This window comes from Periophthalmus magnuspinnatus, chromosome 9 (genome assembly GCF_009829125.3).
Source record: "Periophthalmus magnuspinnatus isolate fPerMag1 chromosome 9, fPerMag1.2.pri, whole genome shotgun sequence".
NCBI classification, from domain to species: Eukaryota; Metazoa; Chordata; class Actinopteri; order Gobiiformes; family Gobiidae; genus Periophthalmus; species Periophthalmus magnuspinnatus.
The window spans coordinates 22,970,259-22,989,089 of NC_047134.1; the positions used below are offsets into that span (position 1 = coordinate 22,970,259).

Consider the following 18,831-nt stretch of genomic DNA (forward strand, 5'->3'; position numbering starts at 1 on the left):
CTTATTGTTTAGAGTTTGTTTGTAGGACAGGTCTATTGAGCTACACTAAATGTGCACTGTGCCTGACCCCTGTTGTGTAATTTGTAGTAGTAAAAACCTTACAAATATAAAACCAACAAAGAAGTAATCTTGAATCAAAGAGTCTGATTTATTTAATCAGTTGTGCGCACAATCGTCAAAGAGCTGTTGTCCCTAATAAAGTATCGTCTCGCCCTCAGCTTTGGTATCACTGTGAGGTGGATGTGACACAGACAGATGTCTCCACAATAAAGATTAGAATACAGAATGCCATAACACCCCGGTCCACCGTACATCTCCATCTAAAAGGCTCTAACAGGCCCTTTGAAGATAGTGACTTACAGATCTTAGCAAAAGAAAAAAAATGGTTTGAGAGGGAAGGCTTTCCTAACAAAACTGCTTCCTGAAGCAGTTTTTGTTAGGAAAGACAATCCTTCCTTGAACAGGAATGGTGATCTTAAGCATCCATCCCCCATCTATAACACCATCCTCAGACTCAAATCAAAACAAAGAAAACAAAAGGGCTAGACAGGATGCTAATAGGTGTGAAATCACTCAATAGGGACTTGAATGAGTATGTTAAGTAGGACTTGGGCACAGTGCACACTTAGTGTAGCTCAGTAGACCTGGACTACAAACAACAACAAAAAGTGTAGTCTTAGTGTAGTTAGCTCCTCCCTTCAGACAGATATAACCACCAGTAATCTGACCAGAACTAAAGAAGAGACTTGGATGAGCAGCAAAATGTCTTCATTTCCACAACTTTTTGTACAGGTGACTTTTTTTTTTCTTTTACATTGCAAATATAAGTTTTGCTTTCACTTTAATGTAGTGAATCAAAACTCTTAAAGTGTTTCTGCTTGTCTGTAATGGAGAACTGTAATGGTCATCACTGCTGACCTTAAATGATGAAGTAAACATCCAAACACATGTCTAATCTTTCCCTGGCATTTTCTTACCTCGTGTAGTTGAATGCCTCTCCTAGTGTGTGCCTAATCTAAATCTGTGCTTTTTTGTTTTTATGTTACATTTAATGTTTTAATCGAAGTTAGCATTAGCATTAGCATTGACGCTCAAAGACTGTCCACTGTCAGGATTTATTGATTTTAGAGCGAGTCAGCAAAAAACTCATAGACATTACATTACGCCGGAAATGGTCCAGTCCACTCTGATTGGAACTAGCCGGCCACCGCTGTGCGTAGAGCCTGTTGACAAGTCATGGTTGAAATATCAAAGAGCCCAGTAACACATCTTGAGAAGCTGATATGTACTCGGATCCCTGCTCTATCAGTTCAATCCGATTTACATTAATCACAGATCAGGAGAGGCGTTCAACTGCACGGGGTAAGAAAACGCCATTAGACATGTGATTGGAGGTTTACTTCATCATTTTAGGTCTGCAGCGATGACATTACAGTTCTCCTGTCTGTTTAATAGTTTTGATCCACTATATTCAAGCGAAAGCAAAACCTATCATACCTCCATTGTAAAAGTAAATATAAAATCTGTCAACTGTACAAAAAGTAGGAGTAAAGACGTTTTCATCCACTACCATTGTACACAGAGCCAATTGTAGTTTCCAGGTTTACATCCATTTTGAAAAATCGTTTTAAATTGGTCTCGGCCAGTTATCCGGTTCTCCTGGCGTGCATGTAAACGTAATAACTTTGACACATGCATCAGATTTCCACGTTAATCTATATGTGTATCTATCCCAGTGTAATAAACCAGTGAAGTTAAGAATGAGCTCTGTGATATTTGCACTAGTATTATGTTCTCACAGAATAGCCATTACACATTGAGCTTATGTTTGGTAATGCTCGGTGGCATTACTTCACAGCTGCTGCTCCTAATCCTTTATACAGAGGAAACAGAGCCAGCAGACAATCACAACAACCAGAGTACTGCACACACCCGGCATATTGGCACTCTCAGAACCCAATGATGTGAGCGATCAGGCAAAGAGCTGTCTGCACCGCCTTGTTTAGACGCACAGACATATAGCAGCTATCTACAATGTGACGGTGGTGGAAGAAGTACTCAATTTTCCTAAATAAAAGTACAAATACCAGATCAGAAAAATACTTAAGTAAAAGTATCACATCAAAATCTAAATTAAAAGTATTAAAGTACCTGTTTAAAAATGTACAAAAGAGTAAAAAAGTAAAAGTATTTCAGATGGATTTTGAGATTTTATAAAGCTTCAAATGTCGTGGTTTTGATCTAAAAATTGTGCTGAATTTTGTTCAACAGAAACAGTTCAATAGAGAATATCTTTTTAGTCTGTTTTTATTTATTTGTTGTTATATTATATTTTTGTTTTGCTCAAGTTATGAACGTGTTAAAAATAAACCCTCAGCCTTGTCTGCAGGCTTCAAATAATAATAAAAAATAGTATTACTCTTCAAATGTAGTGAAGTAAATGTAATATTCTTTTTTTTTCAGTTTAATTAAATTCTCAAAATATAGTTTGTGTTTATTTTTTCAAACCGAGCCTGCTGCTGTAGTAAAACGTCTTCTTTTCATTGCATTCATTGTTGCTGGAGCTTCCTGTGGTGAGAGACTGCTGTGCTCCGACTGTGCAGCTCACAAAGAAGGGCCCCTCATGCAGCTCTGGAGCCTTGATCTTCTTATCAAATCATATGTAGCTGCAGGATTAGCCTATGGTAATTTGGGAGCATGAAAAAATGCACAGGGAGAACATGGAAACCGCTATATGTCCTGAGAGTATATGTGCATGAGAACGCTTTGATAAGTACGATTAGTAATGAGGACTGTCACATTCTTAAGGGTAGTATATGGGCACAGAGAGAACAGAGGACACTGGGAATCTGAATTTTAATCAAGAAGTGATGTATTATTCTAGCCTGGTCATTTACCATGGGGCAAAGAAAGTGCTACAAATTTGCACTCAAGTAAAAGCACAAGTACACTACCAGTCAATGGTTTTACTGCTACTACACATTTTATATACATACAGAAGACTCAAATATATGAAGTAAGATATATGAAGTTATGTAGCAAAGAAATATGTAACTCCTATTTTTGTTTTTTATTCTTCATATTGTAGCCCCCTCAAAAATATTTAGTAGACTTTTTTTTCCACATAACTCTATATATCTTGCTTCATATATTTGATGTCTTCTATATGTATGTAAAATATAATAAAAGAACAGGATGTCTTGTTCTTTGCAGCATTTACAATAGGCTTTGTGCACAGCTGCATGCTAGCTAGCTTATAGTCTCAAAGCTTTTATGAAAATCTGGAAAGCTAAAATAAACAGCTATCAAAATTCAAACCAAGTAAAATGAAGGCATCCCAATTATTTTTATATGTAGATTACGTCAGTTTGTGGTGCCGTTTTAATATTCATTATTCCTCAAAATTAGCATTAGTGTTAGCATTGATACTTCAGTTTGTGACGTCTCAAAATTTATTATGCATCAAAATTAGCATCAGCGTTAGCACTGATACTTTAGTTTGTGGCGTTAGTTTAATATTAGGCCTCAAAATTAGCATTAGCATTGATCTGTGTAGTGTTTAACAGTCAGTGACATCCACGCACAGCTCCTTATCCACTGCCTCATCTTTAAATAGGTCAATAGACAAAAATCTCGGCTAAAACTGGACAGGAAGAAGTGACGCTAACAGTTGAGGTTTTGCTCTTTTGATTCAACTGCAGTAATATTGTGCAGCTCTACCTCAGTGAAAAGTATTCTTACACTATAATGTGATAAATGTATTTAGGAGCAGTGACTCAGCAGCTTATCACGTTGTTCCGTAGCTGTTTTGTTTACTTTTTTAAGTGTCTTTGCCAATGCACCACTGTGGACCTTTGGCACATCTGGCCAGTTACGTAAAGTTTTTGAAGTCCAATGCCAAGCTCTGTTCTCTAGCTCGGTCCTCCTGGGTAGAGATATACAGATAAAGTTTTATTTGAACACTTCAGTATAAAAGGAAAAAGGAACACTGCACAAAACATGACGGCTCTGTTACAGGTTTGAAGGGAAACAGACAGAATATAAATGTCATAGAGTTGATCTTTTTCCTTATTTTAACGTCTGTGTAATCCCTCAGTTGTCCATGTGTGATACAGAGCAAAAGAAAAATTCTATTTGTTTTGCAGCTCATCCAAGCCACTTCTTCAGGTCTGGTCACCTGTCCACCAGCAATCTGACCTATAGACTTTATATATAATTGGACATAGCTAACCTGCTAGCTGCTGCATGTGCATGGACGCGCTTCTGGCTTCATCGACTCCAATTTTTTTTACAAAATTTTACGTTGAAAAACTGTTGCCCCTCTCTAACTGTTGCTGTCAGGCTCGTCATTTCGGTTTTAAAATGTTCGTACTAACCCACTCTACATGATCCTGATATTTTTATTTTGCTTTTGTGTCCGTAATTCAAAATATGAACATTAGTAACAGACAAATCAGATGCCTACTTATCCAAGGTCGCTCCCGCTAGCTTTAGCAACAGGTTTGATTGACAGCATTGCTCAGGCCCCGCTACCTGCTAAACCAGCGGTGCAGGCAGGAAGGAGCGTTACCTTCTACAGCCTCTCTCCAGATTGGCTCTTTGGTTGCTATGATACTCGCGGTCGGAATTCCAAATATGAAACTCTGCTCCAAATTGGCCCTTAAAACCGCTAGCCTCGATGAGCTTCATTTAACTGGAGCCGAACTCTATGGGCAACGTCACAATCACTTAGTCCACTTCTTTATACAGTCTATTATTAGAATGCATACACTATAGTATTGAGTTTGTAATCATTTCAAATCATATATTTTGAGGAAAATCATCAACAATCCTATATACCGTCCCAAAAATATTTGATCGGCTGCTTTTGATTCTAAACAATCGACATTGACCAAGAAAAAAAACAACATATTGGTTGATTTCAAGGATGGGTCAAATGCATTCCCACTTGTATTACTTTGGCTGTCGCGTGTAGTCTGGGGTCAGGTGTTCTTCTTCTAACTTTGCATAATACCAGCTAGGATTAATTGAAATTGCATCATAAACTTAAACTTAAGGGACTAACCTTGTCTGGCACTTACTGTAGGTCAGAGCCTCAACAAAAGCCCCTCTTTCCCTCTTTGTTTTACTATCTCTTAAGGGGGCTGTCTCTCCTCTTTCACTAAGCTGTACTGTTTGACCCGGTCTCTCTCTTGGAGCTCTTTTACTGCATTTGTTTCATGCTCCCTTTCTACTTTTTCCCCGTGTGCCCTTCCATACCTCATGCTAGGACTTTTCATTTGTCCTCGTGGTAAAGCTCGGCCTTTCGTTGTCTCTCTCCGCAGGTGGTGGAAATCGCTTTAAAGGTGAGCCCGGCGCTGGCACCGCACATGTTCCACCCCTTGCTGCCAGCCGTCTTCAGAGGCATTCTGGATGGAGAGGTGAGGTTTAAGTTTAGTTTTTCTTCTCCGCCCTAGAACTGAACCATTAAAAAGAAAAAAAAAAAAAGTCTGGAAGCTGTCACAGTTTGACTGTAGGTGTTGTAAGCAGACGTATGTTCTTAAGCAGTTGGTTTTGTCCTTTTCTGTCTCGTAATATTAACTTCTTATGCGCTGTGTTGGGTTGTATTGATCCGCCATGTTTGATAAAGGTCATATTCTGATTCCAGATATGCATTTTTTCAGGAAGAGTTTGTGTGTAGTTATTGGGCCTTTAGAAAACAATGTTCACCTGACAAGAGATGTACACAAATTAATGCAAACTTTACCTTTTTACGTGGGGTGTATGTAAGCTTTTGATTTTGAATGTCACAAACTTGTCCTTGGATATGAGTTAAACATATGCAAATTAAATTGAACTTTTAGTGATAACAATTCTAATGACCAACTGATTTATTGACTTGTTACAAAAACATGGAACATAATTGGGGTTTTTTTTGTTCGCAAGTAAATTATCCAATCAGAAAGAAAAATGAGCTTTACTTGACTCTCTCATTTGGGTTGCCAGTGTCAATACTCAAATTCAGTTGGTTTAAACCTAAAAGGACTCTTTCAGATCTGAATGGTCACTACCTAAACCCCAGCAGCTGCAGACAATCATGAATCGGTGCTCGTGCAGCCTCTACAGCTCAGTGAAGGGAATTCTGGAGGTTCTGAGCCTTTACATAATGCCTGTCGATACGTTGAGAATGAGAAAAACTCGTGTGTGTGTCCTCTATCTGCAGGTCAAGGCTGTGGACACGCAAGTTCAGTTAGCTTTTGTAAAACAGCAAGAGTGCAGGCCACATACAGTTCCTTTAAATATGTACTGTAATAAAGACCCATATTACACTATTTTCTGATTTGTTTTTTCCTCATCACTAGTGTTTTGTTTCATTCACACATGTTTAACACACAAAACCTGCATATTTAGGCTGAGTTCTTCTCTCAAACAGAAAACACTCTGTTCCACCTTGTGATGTCATCTCGTACTACAGGAAGTGCTCCACTGTGTTTTTAAACTCCACACACCTTCACTAGAATCGTTTGGATCATTTCAGCCCTGGAATTGCTAAACTAAACTAAAGGTAAAAGGAGCTGCTTACTTGAAAACTACCTCTTCATGACATCACAAGGGGGAACAGAGCATTTTGAGCTTTGGAGATGTAGACAGACTAATAACAAAGTGTGAATGAAACAAAACACAACTCCAGGTATGTTTTTTAGGAAGTAACAACATTATAACACGACTGAACGCTCAGAAAAGTCAATTTTGTTCAATATGGGACCTTTAAAATGAAACGGTACGATTGTCCAGTTTCTGTCCATTAATATAAAGAAATGATGGTAAGTTTACCCTGGAAAAAGTTGCTCAAATGAATGCTTAGCTCCCTCCCATGACATCTCTAACAGATACAGTGAAATTTCTCACTTCCAAACTCAACTTACTTAATACCCAATGCTGTATTCAAAATAGTTTCCTCAGACCATCATAATATTGCATTGCTTAGACTAAAGTAATAAAAATGCACTAGTTGTTTGGTACTCAAACTCTGTGCCCTTGTGTTGCAGAGATACCCGGTGGTCATGGCTACCTACCTGGGCATAATCGGACGCGTGCTGTTGCAGAATTCCAGTTTCTTCTCCTCTTTCCTCACGCAGATGGCATCCGAGTGCAGCCAAGAGGTGACTCTGCATGTGCCCTTCTCCAGTGCCTACTCAGCACCAACACCATCTTTTTATGCCCCCCGGAAACCATAACCTCAAACTGCCTGTTAAACCGAATTACACAGAACAAGGCTAAAAGTAATGAACCAAGGAGTTGTTGATTGTAACTTTCAGAGTCAAGAGCCAACTCCCATTTCGATGAATTTCTATTCTGGTCTGACCTTGGACAGAATAAGTTTGGGCTTATTTTGGATTTTGAGTCTCAGTTTTTATAATTAAAACACTGATAAATTCATTTGAAACTGTGTCCCTGTAAGAACCACAGACTGGACGGCTCCATCGTCTCTGCCTCCATTTCACTTTACATTAGAAAAGTGTGGCCTCTTTCTGTATCTGCTGCTATCATTTTGGTCTTAAAATGTCCGTATTAACCCGCTCTACATGATTCTGGTATTTTTATTTCGCTATTCTGTCCGTAAATCAAGATATGAACATTAATAACAGACAAATCAGCTGCCTTCTTTCCCCGAGGTCCCTCCTGCAAGTCTTAGCAACAGGTTTGATTGATAGCGTCGGAAAGGAACGTTACCTTCAACAGCCTCGCTCCAGATTGGCTCTTGCGGTTGGATTTGCTAATACGCAACCGGGCTCTAAATTCACCTCTATAACTGTTAGTCCCTTTTCACCGCACTGAAGGTCACTTTGTCACATCCCAAATATAAAGATTGTTTTTTAATGTCAGACATAATCCCAGCTCGTCCTTCTATTGTTGTTCGCAGAGGCCAGACGAGTTCTAAAAAATTCTACTCAGGAATATAGACAAGAGTAAAAAAAAATGTATTTTGAGATCAAGTACTCAACTAAAAGTGATTATAAGAACTACTGACAAAACGAAAAATTTGATTAGCTAATATAAATGCAAGAATATCTCAAATAATGCACAAAATCTCAGAGTTTAAACAATGAGACAAACGAAATCATATCAGAAACAGCCATGCAAGAAATGCAAATGTCCAAGTCTTCCAAATGAACGTGAACAGTGGCTCTGGTTGAGTGTGATGCTGATCCAGAAGGTTGGTGGTTCAAATCCCCCTCTCGACATAAAAACATCATTGGTTGAGCGGTTTCCAGCGATCACAGATGAATGCTGTTGTTTTGTCCTTGGGTAAGACGCTTAACCCATTTCGCCCCCAGTGTCTGTGTACACCGGTGTGTGAATGGGTGAGTGGAGCGAGAGTCGATAGAGCCGGAAATGTGCCCATGCTCGCTTCTTATTTAGAATGCGACGGCTAGCAGTTTAGCGACAACAACCTCTCAAGAAATGCAACTTGCCAGAACTTAACCCTTTTTTGTCCAATCCAAATGTAAAAACATGGGGAAAACATCTCACAATTTAGTCTCGCAAGATCTTGTCCCGTCCCTAGTGTTTTAATATATGTAACTGCCTACTACCCATCTCTTGTTCTTGTTGTTTCTCAGATGGAGCAGTTACTGGGGGCCCTGATCGAGATGTGGGTGGACCGCATGGATAGCATCACTCAGCCTGAGCGGAGGAAGCTGTCCTCACTGGCCCTGCTCTCACTGTTGCCGTCTGACACTGGGTGAGCTGCCGTTCACTCATTTATGTGCTGTGTTATGCAGGGAACGGAGCTCGCACTTGTCAACGTGAGTGAAAAGAGACTTCACCGAGAGGAAAGTGACAAGTCAAACCTGACAAAACTCTTGAATTATTCATTCCACCGCTGTTGATCCTTTTAGGCTTCAGAGTGTGGAACAGAGCTGTCTGTGATTTTAACTAGATTGGTACTAAAGACGAGCTTCCAACTGTCAGAAGTTTTTAATTTCACTGAAGTAGCTTTTTGTGTCTAGCCGTAAAAGAAAACTCAAAACGGGAAAATGGAAAAGGCTTACTTGAGCAGTTCATGAAATATAAAAACACATTGGAGCCTTCGAAGTTGTGAGTTCGATTCCCGGTTATGGCAAGGCGAGTTAAGTTATTATTTATTTGTGTAGCGGAATTCATACACAAAGTAATTCAAAGTACTTTACAGAATAAGAAAGACAAACGTGTGAATGAAACAAAACACAACTCTAGGTCTGTTAGTGATGAGGAAACAACACTAGAACATAGATCAGAAAACAGTGTAATATGGGCCTTTGAAGGACAAGAGTGCAGAATAAAAACATGGAATTTTGCTGCATCTTAATAGCTCACCACAAACAGTTAGAAGCTTTGATTCATAACTCTGAGAGGCCGGAGTGAGTGTCTTGTCATCATGGTAAATCAGGTAAGTGCAGCACTCTCAATTTGATCCTAAGAGCTGCTTTTACAAAATACCTGTACGGGACAAAGCTAATTTTGCTCCACTACAGGGAAATAAACCCCCACATCCACTTAAAGCTTACTTTGTTTGTTCATTTGTTCGTTCATCATTTTGCTCTTGTGACAAATATGGAGCTCCACAATGACCGCTCCCATAGATTTTCTAGTAAAAAAAACAAAACATTTATCTATCTATCTATCTATCTACCTACCTACCTACCTACCTACACACACACATTAAAAGTTTGAAAGCTTGCTCAAGGCTAATAGGCTATGTGCTAACTACTGACCACAAGACCTATAACTTTACTTAAAATATGTTGTTTTGAATGTATTTTTGAGCTGAAAACAACCACATAATGGCCTCACTGCAGCAGTTACAGAGACACAGGGGCCACAGTTTTTCAATAGAAAGTGAATTGGAGTCAATGGAGCCAGAAGTGTGCCCATTTCTATTTGGAACGAAGCAGGTAGCAAGTTAGCTATGTCCATTTATATATGCACTCGATGGAAACGCAACTTGGCTTGTGAGGCCCGCACCAAACAGACCCGCTCCAAGCCGCCCCGAGCGAACTGTGCCAGTGGAAAAGAGGCTTATGTGTGCGTGTATGCCAGAAGGACAAAAATAAAAGATTTTTTATACAAACTTGCAAAGAGTTTACACTGAATTTGAGTGAAAGTTCTAAAGTAGTTCAGAGCTGTTAGAGTAAATCTTAACTTCCCCTGTGATGGCCGAGCGTACTGTACAGTGACTGTGTATTCATCAAGATGGTCTGCTCTGAGTTTTGATTCACAGATAAGATTATTATCTCGTGGACAGCCGTGAAATACTCTGTTACACCCCCAAATGTGGTCAGGCGTCAGCGATTCAAAACGACAACCTCGACTTGTTCTGCCCTGCTTGACAAAACTGTATTTATTTTTTTAATCGCCATAGTGATAGAAGCTTTGTGTCTTGTTTAGGTACTTGTTTTAGTCGTGTTAGTCAACTGGTTGTTATTTAATTAATAATATAACTTAAATTAAATAATTAAAAGGATAACAGAAGAGAGGAGACTGCGTTGAGAGAGAAGAACTCAGCCTAAATATGCAGGTTTGTGCGTTAAACATGTGTGAATGAAACAAAACACAACTCCAGGTCTGTTTGTGATGAGGAAACATTATAACATAGAACAGAAAAGATCATAATATGGATCCTTTAATAAGAAGTGATATTGTTTCTTAAGTTTTATGGGACACTACACTTTTACTATTATAACTTTATATGGATGCCAAAGAGCAGTCATAAAACGTTAATTTGAAAACAGATGGGATGAGATCTGGTCCCTTCCACATATATTGTCAATTGAAACTAATTGAATCCCAGTGGTGGATGAAGTACTCCATTTTGTTACTTAAGTAAAAGTACAGATACAGAGGTTAAAAGATACTCAAGTAAAAGTATCACCTGAAAAATCTACTTAAGGAAAAGGAAAAGTACCTGCTTAAAAATGTAATTTAGGACTTAAAGTTAATGTATTTTTGCTAGTGTTGTTAATGTAGAGATATAGATTAAAATTGACACACATTTGGTCAACAGAAAGTATGAATACATTTCTTAAGTTTTCTTCTGAATTTTGTGTATTTATTTTTATTTTCTCAAAGCTGAAGCTTCAACTTGAAAACTTGAATCAGGATGTTACCATGAACATAGTAAAAATAACCCCTCAAGTCATAAGAAAAGAACTTTTTACTGTTCAGTCCTGTTCAAAAATGTAGTGGAGTAGAAAGTACAGATACCTGCTCTCAAATGTAGTGAAGTAAGAGTAAAAAGTATCCACTGTAAAGTAGTAGTAAAGTATAGATACTTAAAGATTATACTTTACAACTTGAACTTCATTACCTTCCACTGCTGAATCCACAGTAGTAGTCGCCGCTAGAGATGTGCAGGTTGACTTTTAACCTCCAGGTCGGTTTGGGGCGGGCTGGAAAAAAATCTGTTTATTGTGGAGCGAGTTGGGGCGGGTCATTTTTCCACAGAAGAAAAATATTTAGTCTATTATTACTATAGCCTATAAAATATTTTAAAACAAATATTCATCTACATTGGCCTGATTATGATTGATGATAAAGTTTATGTAAGCACGTAACCGGGGCAATTAACCTATAACCTGACACCACTGCGGCGCACCACATTCGCCACAGTAAACGGAACCAAAAAGAAGCGATTTGATGATAGAAGATGACGTTTTATTCTCTTTTGAAAGAAAACTGCATCTGGTTCATCATATTGGCAGATTCACTCTCATTATGTCTGTTTTCAAGCAGGTTTTTCGCTAAAATAAAGCTGCATTTATTAACGTATTTTTACAGTATATTTAATGTGGGTGCAGGTCGGGGTGGGTTGTATAAATAGATTCTGCTGTGCGGGGCGGGCTGGGGCAGGCCATATATTATCAGAAATACAGGACTGGCGGGATGGAAAAAAGCTTGACCCACACATCTCTAGTTGCCGCAGTCCTTTTGTTAAGGACTTGACACTTGTATGGATTAAAAGTGAACTTTGGCTAAAAACTTTCTTAACTATTTCACCTTATGTTTAGCATGCAGTACTACAGGGATATTATGGCCTACCTCTGACTCAACACAATCTTCCATCAGCTTATTTGGACGCATCGCTGACACTACCTTTTTAACTCTACCAGCTCTCTGAAGGAACGCCAATAGACCGCCCCAGGACCCTCTGCGCTCTGTCTCTTCTACAGTTAAAGGGAATGTTTTCATCCAAACACCGTCTCCTTTTACAGATGGAGGATCTTGGAATGTTTGTTAATTAGCAAAAACCAAAGTTAAATCTGTCTAATAGGGCCATTAAGGCTGAAACTGGAGACAATAGCTGTTAATAGTTTCAGTGGAGTTAGTTATTTCCTCCCTTCAGACAAATATAAGGTTGTGTCCACCAGTAAACTGACCAGAACTGAAGAAGCGGCTTTAATGAGCAGCAAAACGTCTTCATTCCTACAACGATTTGTCCAGCTGACAGATTTAACTTCGGCTTTTACGATGGATCAGACCTGGATGACTGAGGGATTACACAGACATCGTTTCTAATTAGACCGACAACAAAAGATCCACTGCCTTTAACAAGTCGTTGGAATCTGGCTCTGGCTCTAGCTCTGGAATCACCATAGACTGTAGATATAAATGGACATAGCCAACCTGCTAGCCGCCCTGTTCCAAAGAGGAAGTGAGCAAGGGCTGCGCTTCCGGCTCCAATTCACTTCTCTTTCTGTAGCTGTTGGTGTCAGGCTCGTCATTTTGGTCTTAAAATGTTTGTATTGACCCGCTCTACATGATCCCGGTGTTTTTATTTCGCTTTTGTGTCCGTAACTCAAGAAATGAACATTAATAAGAATCAAGGCTGCTCCCCTTAATGGTAGCAACAGGTTTGATTGACAGTGCTGCTACGTGCCCACTCCCTGTTAAACCAGATTGGCTCTTTGGTTGCTATGATACTTGTAGTCGGAATTCCAAATATGGAAGTTGTCTCCAAATTGGCCCTGCTCTAGGCTCGATGAGCTTCATTTTACTGGAGCTGAACGCTATGGATGACGTCACACTCACTTAGTCCACTTCTTTATACAGTCTATGGGAATCACAAAGTTCTTGAGTGAAGTATAGATCTCAAAAGTATCAACTGGCATCATCAAAAGCTGAAATTATGTTGCACTCTTCAGTCTTGCATATTGAAATGTTTAGGGTTTTTTTCTTTTCACAAAATTGACTATTCACACAGGATCAGTTTTACCTCAGGACATCTGTAAGATTGATATGACCCCATGATGTTTGTGTTTTCTATGTGCATTCTTCCAGGATAAGACATGTACCTGTTTTTATAGACTTTATTCTCTAAATGTTGGACTGATAAACACTGAAACAAGACCAGAATCGTTTCATTCATGTCACGCTGATACGACTCCTCCATCCAAACATTGGCCCAAAAACAAACAAACTTTTCCATAGAGGCTCCATGCTGCTGGTCTTTAGTTGCCATGACAGCAGCGTTATACTTCTGTGTCACATCTTTACCGCAGTTTGTTTCATGTTTTTTAATTTTAATTATAGAAAAACAATAGCTGGATTACAGTGTGGTTTGTGGCAAATTATTATTATTATTTTAGTTTGTATCTGGACCTAAAATGAGCCTTAGAGACGCTTGAATCACTTTTAGCTTCAGTGCACAGACCAGTTTACAGATATGAGTGTTCACACGGGACTAGAAACTCAAGGAGCTGAGTTTGCAGGATTACATTAGCTAAAAGTTGGGATCATTTTTAAATTTTGTCAGACCTGGTCGATTCGCATGTGACCGGAAACACCAAAAGAGCCAATGTGGAGCGAGGCTGGTGTATTAGCAACGCTGCCAATCAAACCTGTTGCTAACGTTAGCGGGAGCAACCTCAGAAAGAAGGCAGCTGATTTGTCTGTCATTAATGTTCATATCTTGATATATGGATGCATTAGCAAAATAAAAATACCAGGATCACGTAGAGCGGGTTAATACGAACATTTTAAGACCAAAATGATGGGCCTGACTGTAGGAGTTAGAGAGAGAGGAGCGACAGTTTTCTAATCTAAATCGTCGAGGAGTCGATGGAGCCAGAAGTGCCCTCATGATCACTTCAAATTTGGAACGCGGCGGCAAGTTAGCTATGTCCATTCATATATACAGTCTATGGGTCAGATCCGCTTGATATTTTGGATGTTTTGGGTTGATGAGGGAACCAGAGTGCCTGGACGAAAACTCACTCAGACAAAACACGCAAACCCCACGCAGAAAGGCCTGGGATTTGAACCTGCAGCCACTCATCCGCATCACTCCTTAAGATTGTTAGAGTTGTTGTCTCTTGCAGCTTGTTTACTTCCCATAATAACCCTCAATTTGAATGGGAGGCACACACCAATAGAAAGTAAACACAGGAGAGGAGTCGGAGCTGGTAGAATTAGAATTGACAGACATTTTAAAAAGCTGATAAGGGCCTTCTTTAATCTGATGCCTGCACGCCGCTGTTGCCATGGCTGCCAATTTTGAGACTATCATGAGGAAATTGGGGGCAGAGGTGCGCACTGATGTGTTTGCACTTCCAGCTTATTACAGGTGAATGCGGTCCAGCCAACGTGGTAGTTAAAGAAAATTGCCAAAGTCGATATGAAAGTTAGAACTATTCTTTTTACTGAGCTATACAACATGTACAACATATCACTGAAAAGCAACTGACACCTTCTTACTCCCCCATGAATAAAACGCATATGGGGAACATGACTTACCATATAACTTTTCGTAAGTAGTGGATTAAGTGAGCGTCATGTCACCCATAGCGTTCGGCTCCAGTCGAATGAAGCTCATCAAGTTCCATATTTAGAATCCTGACCGCGAGTATCATAGCAACCAAAGAACCAATCAGAAGCGAGGCTGTTGAAAGGAACCCCTTCCCGCTGTCAATCAAAGCTGCTGCTAACGCTAGCACCAGTGACCTCAGGGAAAGAAGGCGCTTGATTTGTCTGTTATTAATGTTCTTATCTTGAGTAACGGACAAAATAGCAAAATAAAAACCTGAAAATCATGTAGTAGCGGGTTAATATGAACATTTTAAGACCAAATTGACGACTTTAACAGCAGCAGTTACACAGAGAAGGGTGACAGTTTTTTAATGTAAAGTGAATTTGACGGAGCCAGAAGTGCGCTCATAATCACTTCCTGTTTGCGTGACGTCACACTCACTTAGTCTACTTTTTTATACAGTTTATGACACGTTCTGCTCAAATACATGGGGAAAAAAATCAAGCGTAGTCCTTTAAAGCTAATTAAACTCAACTTAGATACAATAAATAGAAATTGTGTTTGGAAACTCAGGTCAAAAGGATTTAGAAAGGGAAAAAAACGTAATTCTGTTATAGCATAGGCATAAATCGTGGCCATTAAAACAGCAGCAATGGAACAAGCTCATAAATACAAACTCATACGAACCCAGTCTCTGTAAAACTTACCAAATATTATGAAATGACAACAAAATCAACTTAGTTCAACCAGCCTGAAACTGATGAGACAAACAGTGGCTTGTTGCCTTTAGCCCGACTCCAAATCAACCTCCAGTCTCGTCCTCGTGGCTCCCAGAGTTTATTTCTGACTCGATCTGAGAAGCTGCGAAGCGTCACCTGTCATTACGAACCCGACAACACGAAAAATGATCAAAACTGACAAAAACAAAATTAGAATTGAACTTGAGAAACTGACCCCCCGGAAGGCGCTTCCTGAGGGTTCGATGAAATGAAAATGAAAGTAAACTTAGCCGCTGGTGGCTGTGGTCAAATCTCCTTTAGTCTCTCCAAAGGTTTCGAGCGGTTGCCATGTGAGCGTCTGTCAAGCTCTGATGTATTATTTTTCATTTTTTTCATCGTTTTTCTCAGCTTCGTGCTCATTGAACTTTACGTAACATTGCCGTAGGTCAGCCTAGGCGAGGACTTGAACTGACAGGGAGCGTTTGATGGCTCAGTGCTCCGAGTCACACACACACAGATCAGTATTGCACATCGGCTTTGTATTCACTGCTTTATATTCCTATCGACAAGGGGAAGCCTCTCTTTTCACTGCTCTTTCAAAGAATAACTCAAATAATTTAACAATGAGCGGCTGGTCCCCAGAGATGAACTCAAGGTCTCCCAAGGTTTTTTTCAAAACTAGAATAAAATACAAGGATTCATTTTATATCTGATATTATTTCTAGAAATTCAAGGTTTTCCAGGTCGCTGGTTGTCACTGGGTCTAGTAGTACAAACATATAAAGGTTTTTATATTTTAAATTTAAAACTGCAGCAAGATTTTAATGAAATCCTAAATTCCCCCAAAAGAATCTTAAATTATCAATGAATTTAATCAAAACTAAGAATATGATTAAAAAATAAAATAAAAAATAAGATACAAATCTCCATATACTTAAGTGGTACTTTGATTGAAAGAGTCACCTCCTGTAAATATCTTTACTTCACAAAAACTTATACTTTAAAATACATGTCTCAGAATTATGTAACTGTATAAGTTTAAATTATCATTTTATTATAGAAATAAATATTGTATCCCATTGAAATACAGAAAAAGAGAGGGAGAGAGATTAGGAGAGAGGGAATGAGAGGGAGACTAGGAGAGAGGGGATGTGAGAGATAGAATGAGAGGGAGGGAGATAGACTAGGAGAGAGGGAATGAGAGAGACGGAATGATAGGGAGGGAGAGACGAGGAGAGAGGGAATGAGAGGAAGGGAGAGAGACTGGGAGAGAGGGAATGAGAGAGACAGAATGAGAGGGAGGGAGAGAGACTAGGAGAGAGGGAATGAGAGGGAGGGAGAGAGAGAATGAGAGAGACAATGAGAGGGAGGGAGAGGGAATGAGAGAGACGGAAGGAGAGAGACTAGGAGAGAGGGAATGAGGGAGAGGGAAAGGAGGAGAGAGGGAGAGAGACTAGGAGAGAGGGAATGAGAGGGAGGGAGAGAGACTAGGAGAGAGGGAATGAGAGAGACGGAATGTGAGGGAGGGAGAGAGACTAGGAGAGAGGGAATGAGGGAGAGGGAAAGGAGGAGACAGGGAATGAGGGAGACGGAATGAGAGGGAGGGAGAGAAACTAGGAAAGAAGGAATGAGGAGGGAGGAGGTGGAGTAGGACTTTTAATACACAATCTCATGATTGTGTCTAAAACCTGGCTGCACTAGAACTGAAATGGGAAAAAAGCTTTTGGTTATTTTGCTTCCCAAAAATGGAATACATTTCAAGGACATTCAAAACTGGACAGATTATTGCCACTATTGCATTTTTTAGATGTTTTAAGTAGACCTATGGAGTGATTTGGTTTGTGTGTTTTTGTTTGTGTTTATGTCTATATATTGTGTATATGTTATGTGTGTGTCAGGATTGCCTTAACACATGATCATTGATTATAGTCTGGCAGTAAATAAAACAATAAACCTCAAATTAATGAGACGGTACCCAATTTTAAAACACTTGTGAGGGACATGTTTCAGGGTAAACTGTTAGCCCCGCCCACTTAGCCCCTTCTTCCACCTCGAGGTTAAACCATGACAGAGAAACGACGCTCGGGATCGTTACAGGCAGTTGTTTTTACTGGGTTCTCATCCAACAATGCGTCTGATTGGACTAAAGTGAGTGTCCTTGGCAGCAGTTCTCATCTGACAAAAAAAATCTGTGTTAAAATGCGACTTGTGCTATCGGTCTAATTTACCCCTGACAAAATCAGTTTTTTTACAATACACATGACACAAAGGGCATTTTCTGAACTAGAACAAGTAAAAGTGAAGTACAGGGTCTTTTTAAAATGTCTCACCAATATTAATACTGACCCCTCGAAGACTGTGACATGAATACTAGGAGGAACTGTATGTCATTTTTGTTTTAAATTTCATAAACTTGACCTCTGTGTCCCCAGATACGGCTTAAACATGTTTAAATCAAATATGGCTTTTACTGATAACAAATCTAATTCTGATTTTTTCTTAATTACAAAAGCAATCGACCAGATCCCATTTATTTATGTTATAATTCCATGTTTTGGTTCAAGAAGATTATTCAACCAGAAAGCAGATGACTTTCTCATTTGGGTTGCCAGTTTCAATACTGAAATAGTAAGTTTGAATCTAAAGGATCCTCTCTGATCTGAATAGTCTGAGAGAGATAAAAACATGTATGTGTCCTCTATCTGCAGGGTTAGATTCTGGCAAACATCTGGTTTCAGATGTAATTTGTTTCTCTTTTAAAGGGCTACAGACCATAGACTGTATAAAGACGTGGACTAAGTGAGTGTGACGTCACCCACCCCCGTGTTCAGCTTAAGTCAAATAAAGCTCATCAAGGCTAGCAGTTATAGGGCCTTACCGAGTATCATAGCAACCAAAGAGCCAATCTGGAGAGACGCTGTTGAAGGTAATGTCCTGTCCTGCCCATGGAGCTGGTTTAGCAGGGAGCGAGCACTTTGCAACACTGTCAGTCAAAGCTGTTGCTAACGCTAGCAGTAGTGACCTAGTGGAAAGAAGGTGCCGGATTTGTCTGTTATTAATGTTTATATCTTGATTTATGAAAACAGTAGCAAAATAAAAACACCAGGATCATGTAGAGCTAGGTAAGACAAACATGTTAAGACCAAAATGACGAGGCTCACTGCACCAGTTACAGAAAGAGGGACCACAGGTAATGGAGCCAGTCTTGATGGAGCCCAAAGTGCGTCCATTCTCACTTCCTATTTAGAACGTGGAGGCTAGCTGGTTATCTATGCCCATTTACATATACATTCTATGCTACATACCGATTTTTCTTTTCTTATTCACCTTTGTGGCTTGACAATA

At 39.5% G+C, this 18,831-nt stretch overlaps 1 protein-coding gene across 1 annotated transcript in view; it reads left to right on the top strand.

Annotated features, from left to right (window-relative positions):
* The window catches only part of ipo11 (importin 11), a 239,648-nt gene that overhangs the window by 158,369 nt on the left and 62,448 nt on the right, over positions 1–18,831 (top strand). The window contains exons 25-27 of the mRNA XM_033973089.2: positions 5,325–5,420; positions 7,029–7,142; positions 8,604–8,725. Coding sequence (XP_033828980.1) covers positions 5,325–5,420; positions 7,029–7,142; positions 8,604–8,725 — 332 coding nt within the window. The remainder of the gene's footprint in view (positions 1–5,324; positions 5,421–7,028; positions 7,143–8,603; positions 8,726–18,831) is intronic.